The sequence below is a fragment of the Daktulosphaira vitifoliae genome, unplaced genomic scaffold, assembly GCF_025091365.1.
Source record: "Daktulosphaira vitifoliae isolate Bord-2020 unplaced genomic scaffold, ASM2509136v1 Scaffold_3, whole genome shotgun sequence".
Classification (NCBI taxonomy): Eukaryota; Metazoa; Arthropoda; class Insecta; order Hemiptera; family Phylloxeridae; genus Daktulosphaira; species Daktulosphaira vitifoliae.
Genome location: NW_026099574.1, coordinates 45618095 through 45629938, shown reverse-complemented (window position 1 = coordinate 45629938; position 11844 = coordinate 45618095). Strand labels below are relative to the sequence as shown.

The 11844-nt window shown below is 25.4% G+C and overlaps 1 protein-coding gene across 1 annotated transcript in view; it reads left to right on the top strand.

Moving 5' to 3' along the window:
• The first annotated feature begins 1175 nt into the window (after positions 1-1175).
• The window catches only part of LOC126902603 (protein Skeletor, isoforms B/C-like), a 50042-nt gene continuing 39373 nt past the window's right edge, over positions 1176-11844 (top strand). Inside the window, exon 1 of the mRNA XM_050680045.1 lies at positions 1176-1353. Coding sequence (XP_050536002.1) covers positions 1260-1353 — 94 coding nt within the window. The 5' untranslated portion in view covers positions 1176-1259. The remainder of the gene's footprint in view (positions 1354-11844) is intronic.

Here is an 11844-nt window from a genome sequence, read left to right as displayed (position 1 = left end):
GACTATTATTTTGGAAAACTGCTTCTGGAGTAATACTACTTATCAAAACACACACCGTGCCCGCGCGTAGCCGTGTACTCCTATTGCAATCAGTGAACTTCAATAAGGACAGCCCAAAGGGCATAAACGCGCCAAAGGCTCATGAGACTAGGTTTGAGACGAAGCCTCATCTAGGCGATGCCTATTTTTATATTTTTCTGATATTTAGAAATATTCCGTGGCTAGTTACATCTATGATTTCATCCGCTGTTGAATTTCACTTTTAATCCATATTTTTTAGTTATTTTTTTATAACTTTTTTTGTATATTCATTATTTAATGAATGAATGTTAATGCTCGTTTTTACCTAATTAGTAATAATATCAAAATTAAATAAAAACTATAGTAAAAAACAATTGCAAATTTAAAATCAGAGCAAAAAATTAATCTAGAAAAATATATTTTTGAAGTCTTATTTTACTTCGTGTTTTTTTAAATATGAGTAACCAAAAATGTTTTTCTTGGCACTCAAAGTAGACAAATGGCTTTTCATTATAAATCAGTAAATAAATAATAAGTTAGACTTATCACAAGCTATAGATTACACACGATTGCGTTACTTATTACTAATGGTAATCACTTGGTATATTTGTATTAATATTATCCACTATTCTCAACATAACGATTTTATATTACTCAAAAACAACAATAGCACTATAACCAATCTGAATGCCAGTTAGGGAAAAAAATAATTATTATAATATTATTTAATTATTTAATTTTACATTTAAAATACAAACAAGGCCCTGAATAAAAAATACAGATTATTGTACTTCATAGAACAAATATCAGAGTTAAAAACAAATTATATAAAAATCTTATCTATTAAAATAAATAACTTACAGGAACTTTTATATTTAAAAATAGAAGGAATGACAAAATAATTGTTGCTTTATAAGTTACAAGTACGTCGATAAACTACATATTAATTATATAATTTTGTAAATGCTATATATATGTATATCACTTTAAGTGAACATATCTTTTAATTATGACAATAGTGGGGAGAACAAGCTTCTGAGAAATGTATGGTACGTCTTTTTCCTGATTCTCTTGTATCAGGAAACCGGCACAAGTAAGCTGTGAATGAACGCCCAAGACATACTTTACGTTCACTCGTGTTNTCAGGAAACCGGCACAAGTAAGCTGTGAATGAACGCCCAAGACATACTTCACGTTCACTCGTGTTGCGAACGTTCACCTGTTTATATTGTATCAAAATGCGTTTCTCTCCTATAATTTCATATCGACATATTATAATTGCTCCGATACAAGTACTGCTGGTATTCTTTTTGATTACATCGAACTTTAATGGTAAGTTATTTATTAATTTAATAATTTTTTAATATAAAATTATTTAAAATTAAAATTATATCGAACAAAAATACTTTGTTATTGATATAACTGTAAATTAATTAAATCAATGAATATTTTTGCTCAATCAATTTTTAAAAATGGTTAAAAACTTTTCATATAAATATTTCATGCATAATTTCTTTCAAATAAAATAAGACTCAAGACTTAATCTTTTAATTGTAAAATAAACAAAATAAAACGAATTATTAATAGTTTAATTATATCATAATATTTTTTATTTAGTTATATTAATATACGAAATGATTCTACTTAAAATAATGTGTTTGTGTCATAATATTTATATTGGAAAATAAAAAGTACATAATGATAATTACCATAATATCAATAACAATAATAATTAAAATAACATATCACACTTATGTGTAAAATTTAAAAAAAAAGGCAATAATGTTAAAAATAGTTTGCAGAAAAAAACAACTATAAATAATAATATGTTCAAATTAATTGAAAATATTATTTTAACATTTTGTATAATTGCAACATAACATTAAAATATTTATTAGTAAGTTTTACATATATTTAGATAAATGAAGAGAAACATACAATAATTGATTAATTTTAATTTAATATTCAGTAATTATTTTACAATGAAAAAAAATTAGTTCGATTTATATAAACAATATACTGAAGATTAATAAAAATTTGATTTTTTATATATGTCTATAAATAATCTGATAATATAATATTTATATTCATTTTAAAGTTATTATCAAAAATTCTACTCATGCATTAATCATTAAACTCTTTAAGTATCTTCTTAACAATAATAATCGCGTTATAGAGGCAGAGATTTTGTTTTCATTTATTTACCTCTGTACTACTGTCTAGCTTCTTATAAAAGTTTTTCTCTGGTATTTTTAAAATATATTCTCATGTGAAAACACTATAATTTTGATTTATATATAAATAAACAGTATACAATAAAATTATTTAAATTATTATAAGTTAAAATATTTTGTAAAATATTCGATTAAATAAATAAATTCACTACCTTGTGTTGTTTTTCAACATGTTTCAATATTAATTAAAACCAGCACAATGGGGACGTGGCATAGTTAGGTCCAGTATAGATGATATCTGACAGTAATTAAAATCACTATCATAAAAAACGTTTCGATGTAAATCTGTAGATAGTATTTAATTTTAATAAAATTGATGGATTATTGCAAAAGCTACATTATTTCCTATTTCCTTACTTATATCCTGATATCATTATACTTGACCCAACTATGCCACTGTGCCACTAACCCACTGTATTGAGTTTTTTATTTTTAAAATAATGATCTTTTATTGACAAATGAATCAGGTATTAGGCTACAAACTAGGTAGGCTTAATCTCAATCTTTCGAGAACATTCCTTTTTTTGGACTATTATTAACGATTCTATTGTTTAGTTGAGTTTAAGGTCAAAATGTTAAATTCTATTGCTCAAGTTAGTTATTTGATTATTAAACTTTTCTTTTTTTGACACCTTTCACAAAAGTTATAACTACCATTAAAAGTGCTCTGATAAATTTGCGACAAATAAATACAATATTACTTGTTAAATTCAAGGCTAGAATAAGAAATTTTAGTCCAACGACTAAAATTTTTACCAGTTAATTGAATTTATGAAATATAGGTATGTTTGGGTTGGGTTTATTGCATAAATTTATACAATAAAATTTGTTTTGAAAAAAAATTATGCTTTTGTGCCATATTTTTCTTTTTATCCTCAATTTTGAGGAGAGTATCGTGACTTTTTCAATATTTTACAAGTAAAATTTGGGCGTCGTTATGTATAATTAAGACCATAAACTGTAGGAAAATACAGATTGGAAATAAAATACAATACTGTATATATAAGTTTAATATTAATAAAATTTATCTCGAAGTGTATTACACTTGATTTTAAATATTTTTGAATTAATGTTACAGGAATAGTTTTTTATTTTTAAAAATTCAATTAAAATTTTGTACGTCAGACTATCAAAATATTATCTGAATAATACATGCTAAATATTTAAAAAATAATGTTATTTTATTATAGATTCTTCAATAAATATTAAAATTATAGCGCTAAATTAAATCTATAACAATATTTTTAATTGTATATTAATAAACCTAACTAATAAAAAATGATCTAATTAAGACTGTTCGATAACAATTTTTGGCCTATTATTTTAGAATTTATAACTATTTTAAAGTATAAAGTGGAGTGAGATGTGGATTATGGTATTTTTATCATTAATCATTACTCTATCATGTTCTTTCTTCATTCTATATTAAAGAATGTTCATAATTTCAAAGTACTAGTTCAAAAATTGTTATCAAACACTCATTTTCTTAATTAAATCAATTTTATCTTATTACCTAGTTAAATATTTATGGCGTCATTAAAAAAAATAAAGTTAACACCCTTATAAAGTATGATGAATAAATTTAAAAAATACTTAATAATTGATGAATCAAGAAATATATAAAATTAAAAATACCAAAAAGAATTTTTGTTAATACTTATATTATTTGGTAAGAAATCGAGTAGGTAATATTAAAAGAATGTATGTTATAAATTACTTCAAAAGATACAATTTTTAAATAATCTACTAAAGAATTATTTATCTTTGCTAAGACAGTCCTTATTTTACTATTAAAATAATAGAATATATATTATAAATTCTTATTCACGTTTGTCAATTATCTTTTTTTTTTAGTTACATAAAATTATATCTATGGAAACTTAATAAATTTGGATTTAGTCATACTGTCATGTATACTTCATTCAAAATTTTTAATTCTGCAAAATAGTGTATTTAATGATTATGCATCAAATGTTAACACTGATACTCAGAGCTATCCTTAAAATGTGTGGTCATAAGCATAATTCTTTTAGCGAGATCTACAAAAAAAAAATGTGATAATTCCAAAAGTTAGTATTCTCTCATATGTCAAAATATTAATGTTCGTTAAGAATTTTTCCTATTACCTCTACCAGTCCTTGCTTACCAATATACAATATGTTTAGTTCATTTTATAAGAAGGCTATTTACTTTTATTATCATAGTTTAAAATGTACAAGTAATTTGTGCTTGTTTAATTTAATAGTATAATACTGTCATAGAAAAACTCAAATTAGTCTAGTAATATACGTAAATCGTTGTATTTAAAAAATCTTAGGATTTTTCGTGAGCGCAGAGCCCAAAGAGCTTGCCCTGGCTTTAAGATAGCCCTACTGATATTTCAAGCAATTTATTCTGATTATTGTATTTTTGTTCTTTTCCTTATCTTTATAATACCATTTTATATAGTGAAAAAAAATATGTAGGGTATTCAGCCTAAACAACTGAACGCCCTGTAAATTTCAATATTATCCCATCAATAATTAGCCAATTATTATAGATTTTATGGTTAATTTTCTTAAAAGGATTTATGTATTAGGTACAATTATATATTTAAGTCTAATAACTAAACAATAACTTTAAGAGGTTATTAACATTTCTATACATAGGTGGGAATAGGAGTGCGGTCTGAAAAAGTACAGGAAAAAATAGCAAAACCTGCGACTAACCTTTAGCCAATACTTTAAATTGTTAATAATTTGTTAAAAATAATAAATTGAGAAAATAGTGCCTTTATGAAACCAATAAAAAAAGTTCAATATTATACTTATTTTTTGATTAATTAAATGGACAATAACAAAATAATCACTCTTTATATATAAACATATTCTATTTCTTTTCATTCCTTAATCGCCTATACCATAGGGCTGTATTCTTAAACCAAATTCTTAAGACCAACTTATAATATGTTAAAAAAGTATCTAAAACTTTTGATTTGGTGATATTTTTTTTATTAAATAGCTCAACTTTTAGACTATTACTTGAAAATTTCAGATAAGTAGATTTAAAAAATATTTTCATTTTACACTGTCGTGTAATTCACACATTCAAGAGCTTTCAAAAAATCATTTATTTAAAAGGGCTCCTTTAACATAATAATTATCTCATTAAAAAAATTTTTGAACTTTTTATTTTTATGTTTTAATTTAAAAATAACAACCTTATTTTTGATAAAAATCTAGCAAATCCCTTAGGACACCAAAATCCCCAGTTATCCTAAAAATTGCTTTAGCAACTTTTAGTTAAATATGTTACTGACGTTGCAGAAAATTCAAAAATTAGGTTCTTATAATTTTATTTAAGTTTCGAGAAAACATGCGATTGTATTATTAAAAGAACCAATTTTTTACAGAAGTTATAAAAGGAAAATTCCACTATTTTACTTTATACTAAACATTATACATTACACATATTATTATACTAAAGCATAATATTTTGTAAAAAAAAACATTAATTTCTATAAATGAAAAATTTTAATCACATAACGTCCATGTAATTTACTATTTATATAGTAGTTATATTTCAAATAATTCATCAAATTCTTATAATTTTTATGAAATCTGTGAAAGTAGAAATAATATAATATAAATCATAAATTGCACAATTTTTTCAATAAAAAATCTTAAATAAAACGTTTGCAAATATACTCAGCGTAAGTTCAACAGTCACGGTCTAGGTAATTTTTCGTTAAAAAGAACACTAACTAACGAATGTAAGCACATGCACTTACGGTTATGATTTGTCGGTCAACACGATTTCAATATTTCATGTATGTAACTAGTTACTGTTTAAAAGAGCGTGGAAACTACTAGGTGTAACTACATAAGGATTATTTATTAGAACATGTATTACTTTAGGCTATTTAAGCACCTAATCTATTATTTTAGATAAAAAAGAATACAGGTTTTCTACTACGTTTGTTCTCCTATGACTAAATAACGGAAAAATATACGATGATAGATATTAATTGAACAGATAACTAATGAATCGTCTAACTTATAAGACCACCAAAAATAGATTTAAATAAATTTATACTAAAAAAGAAGACAAAAACAATACCTTAAATTTTTTCTAAATATCTCGTCTATTGTATATTCATTATTGTAGTATAGAAAGTATTTCTATACAAATATTTTATTATGCATTTTTTTAATGAGATTCGTAGTTTCATTATAAGTTATAAAAGTAAAAATAAGTCTTGTATTAAAACATGTATATTTCAATTTTATATTGTTATCACTATGAAAACCTGTAAGTACTGATGCAGTATAAACCGTGATATTTTATGCGAATCTAGTATGTATATCATCATCATTTTTTTTTTAAATTTATTTAAAGTGTGATATTAAAAATAAAGTTTTTAATACTCTTCAAAGGTATTTATCTTTATCATGCTTATTAACATTTCATCACTCAAATAGCTAATAAAAAGCGAATATAAAATCAAAAATTACAATTTTTAAAATTAGTAAATTTTGTCATTTTTATCATTTTTTTTTTTTGAAACCTTAGATATTTTTCTTTCATTTGATATCATTTTTTTAAAATCTAACACTTAACCTCCTTACAGAAAGGGATTAAAATAACAACTTTTTTACAAAAACTAACTTTTTCAACTTAACTTTTGAAAATGTTCCGGAAATACTGCGTTTTTTAAACATATATCAAATAAAAGCTTATGTCATGTACTATAAAATCAAATGATCACAACTATTATCTAGTTAAAAATATTACCCTCAAAAATTAAAAATATTTCCACTTTATCAATGAAAAATTTACTTAGCTCACATTCTCCTTAAAAACAATTAAAATCATTTTTTAAAAATGTTTTTAAAGTATTTATTGTCAAATTAGGTTTGATATGATAATAGGTTTCAACTACAAAATTAAACAATATTACTTGGTAATATATTAATTTTTTACCTTTATTTCTGTGTTACTTACAGTCTATAATATTCCGAATTGTTTGGTAACAAGTTGCTATATAAATCATAAAACTAAAAAAAACTTATTTTTATGTCACCTGAATTAAACAAAAAATTTTTACAATTATAATCAAATTTTTAAATTTAAAGTTTAGGGAAAAGAAGAAAAAGCTGTGTATGGTATTTATAGATTTGAAGAAAGCGTATGACAGAGTACTGAGAGAGGTTTTAAAGTGGGCATTAATGAGAAAAGGAAGCCCAAAAAGATACATTAATATAATAGAGGATATGTATAATGGCACTTGAACTAGAGTAAAAAGTGTGGGAGTAGTAAAAGAAGGTTTTCGGGTAAGAGTAGGAGTGCATCAGGATTCTGCTCTAAGCCTTTACTTATTTTCTATTTTGATGTATGAAATTACTAGAAAAATACAAAGAAAAGTGCCGTGGTGCATGTTGTTTGCTGACGATATAATGTTAATAGGAAAAAATATGAAGGAAATGAATCAAAGGCTAGAGGTGTGGAGATCAGCTCTTGAAGAAAAGGGATTAAGAATAAGTAGGAGTAAGACAGAGTATATAGAGTAAGAGTTTGACAAAGGAAAACACGAGGTAGGCGAAATGAGGAGATCAGTGACAATAGGTGAGGATGTGATTGGAGAGGTGGGAAGTTTGAAGTATTTAGGGTCAGTTGTGCAAGAGAGGTGGTATTGACGACAATGTGAGACACAGGATTATGTGCGGGTGATTAAAGTGGAGAGAAGCGTCTGGTGTCTTATGCGATAAAAGAATTCCAATGAGGCTGAAAGGTAAATTCTACAATACTGCAGTAAGACCAGCTATGATGTATAGTTCAGAGTGTTCGGCGGTTGATAAGAAAGTAGAGCACAGAATGAACGTAACAAAGATGAGAATGCTTAGATGGATGAGTGGAGTGACTAGAGAAGATACGATAAGAAATGAGCATATTAGAGGGAGTATAGGTATAGTGTCAATCGTGGATAAGATGAGAGAAAGTAGACTTAGATATGGTTTGGTCATGTTATGACGAGAGTAGAATCGGAAGCCGTAAGAACAATTGTAGAAATGAATGTTGAAGGAAGAAGAGGTAGAGGAAGATCAAAAAAGAGATGGAGAATTGTTATTGAATGCGATATGAGGACAGCTGATGTAAGTATAGAGAATGTAGAAGATCTTGTCAGATCTTGTTGAACTAATGTAACAATTTCAATTGAAAATCATCACCAGAGTCTATGTAACCATTAGATACCAACTAATACTAATATTATTTTGATTATATTACTTTCAATATCTTCAGCTTCTAGATTAGACCTAATTGCTACCAGTCTTTGTACTCTACCCACTTAAAGTCTATTTATAGATTGATTGTGTACTTTGCCAAAAGCAGACCAATTTCTCTCGCATGATGTTGATGAACAAGGTAAACTTAGTAATCTGGAGGAAATTGGACATAGTGGTTAACTAGTTGCCAATCATTTTCGCCAAATATCAGGAGAACAGTATTCAGTTGTTTCATATTTTATATCTCCACATGTGGTTCTTTTTCAACCGTAAGGTCGCAATGAGTTAATATCATATGTTCTAACCGAATTGACTGTATTACGGCTGTTCTCAATAGAATTGTTTATTTATAACTATATATTTTACTACTTTTTTAAAGCTTCTGCTGTATATATTAAGATTTCTGATTTTGCTGTATATTTTAGGACCATGTTGTTCTAAATTATTGCGAATCCTACTTTTTGGTTGGATTAGTAGATGCAGCTGTATAGAAATGTGTTTCGGCTTTATAAATATGCTAAATAAATCAATTGGGTGGCTTTTACAAATTGATGGATTAGTGTTTCTTTATTAAGATCTGCTAGTTCTAAGTAAATGTTGAGTTGAAGATTTCAGGGTGCTACTAAAAATGGTTCTACTATTGTTATCTGATCTAAATTTTTATGGATTTTTTTGCTTGTTAAAGAGTTGAATTTATGTATCCAAATGTGCGTTTTTCAATATTTTGGTAACATACAAATGGAATAGTTGTAGTTTTCACATGTCGGTCGGGGTCTTTCCAATTATATTTCCTATGCTTTCAATTGGACTTGAACGAAAAGCTCCAATAACAAGCCTTATACTTGTATTTAAGACACTACACAATATTTTGAGATATGATGGAGCAGTCGATCTGCAAATTGTGGAACCATAATCAAACTTAGTTCTTACCAAATGTCTGTAAAGTGTAGTCAAAGATTGCTCATCTCCTCTCCACGTAGTTTGGCTTATGAATTTCATAATGGTGACTGTTTTGCTTATCTCGTTTTTAGCTATAGATGATGATTAGTTATTTAGCTATAATATGTTGCATCCAGTTTATTTTGTTATAAAATATTATACCTATTAAATACCTAGTTGTTATTAGGAATTTCTTTGTCACTTGTCCTTATTTTAATCATTTCTTTTATATTGATAAATATAATGCATTAGTATTTCTAACTTAGAAATTTTAATGCCGTTGTTTTAGACCATAAGGACCATTAGTTGTGACTTATAGGTGTTGTCGTAATGTTTCCATGGCCAAGCTTTAAGACCAAAAATGTAAATCATCTGCGTAAAGGTTAGCTGACACTGGAAAGTTTATTGTTTCTATGATATCTTTATTGCAATTAAAAATAGTGTTGATCCTTGCGAACGTCATTGTCTTGTACAAAGTTACCAGACTGGAAGTTTGAAACTCCAACTGAAAAGTGTCTTTAATTTAAAAAAACTTTTTATGTAATTAATCAAGATTCCTATACTCGTGATCTTTATGACTCTATATCTCCATACCGAGTTATATTCTTTGGATATGTCCAAACTTATCATGCTAAATTTTTGTTTTGCCTCAAATGTTTTGATGATTTGGTTTTTCATTGTCATAAGATTATCTATTATCCATCTCGATTTTTGAAAACCGTTTTGATATTTCGTTATTTTTTTGTTTATTTTTAAATACCAAATTATTAATCTATTCTTCACAATTTTGTACCATAGTTCCTACCATAGTGTTTAACAGCGTTATTGGTCTATAGTTATCAAGGAAGATGTGATTTTTGCCAATTTTCAGTATTGGGATGATTACTCTTCTCTTACATTGAATTTATATTTCTCATATTTTCCATATTCTATTCAATATAATCTTCATAAATTGTCTCTCTTTTATTCCCAAGTTCTGTAAAAAAAATATGTTATTTTATCGGGATCAGTAGAAAAAATACATTTTTCTAGTACCCTTATTATATTTGTAGCCTTATATTTGTAGTTCTTGAGACAAAAATTCTATATATTTATGTATATGCATTTTATTTAATAGTGAGTGTAATACTTCAGTTTATAGTAAATAAATATTTTTAGCGTCGTGCATTAAATATATAACTATAAAGAGTTTTAATGTTACCATTAATATACAGCTACGTTACCCAACGGTTGTTAAAACTTGCATAAACAAGACTTGTATACAATCCTAAAGTAAGTTCTTTTTTAAAATTACTTTTTAAATATAATTTTTAATAACGTTATTTTATTATAAAATAGTTTTTAATTATTAAATTTATCATACCCTTAAAAAATAAATATAATATATAAGTTGAGATTGTTCTTGGATACTATTCATACCTGTATTCATAATAGTGAATCGTTTAAAAATGAATTGAAGAAAATAGTCTACTAAGTAAGGAAACGTGATTCTTTTGTTCTCGTTGTTTATAACAATTAACATGTTTCCTTACATACTAAACACTTTGTATATAACAAAATTCTATAACTAAATATGTAAACATATTATTGTGTAAATTAAATTTGTCAGTTAAAATGTATAAATTATAAAATATAAATTATAAAACAATTATTGTTTTTAAAATAACATAAATACATAAATTATTAATTAGTAATATAAAATTTAAATACATTTATAATATAATTATATTATAATAAAACATTTTCCAAATGACTATCATTAATTTTACCTCGTCTTTTTGTCAGTACACCTATATTAAAACACACAATCTACTGCACTACTACTTTGAGCAAAAGTTTTCTCACTATTAGGGTTTCATCCAAACTATCTAAATTGTTGATTGAGATCTTTGATAAATCATTAATTAATTCTCACTTAAAAGGAATAAATGATTTATCATTACTATTAGACCATGAAAAAAGTTAGACATATCATCAACATAATTAAAAAAAAAAAGTAATTTTCGAAATTAGATACATCAAAATTTTTCTCATAAATTTTAAATAAAGATTCTTTGAAAAAAAAAATAGTGCTTTGACTTTTATATTTTCAATTTTTATTCAAGAAGTTTTGAAATATGGAAACGAATTAGAAGTAGTTAACTAAGAAAGATCATTAAAAACAGTTGAAAATCTTTTTTCAATACTATTTTTAATGACAATGTAAAAACTGACAAAAACCCAATTTATTTTTGGGTCATGTTTATTTAAAAGTTTATAAATAGAGGGCATTAAAAATACAACATACAAATTTTTTTTCACTTTGAAGTAAATCATGAAAAACGTATGATTGTTCCTTTACTTTAGTATATTCCATGAAAATTCAATATCTTTTTTTTTTTTTTTTT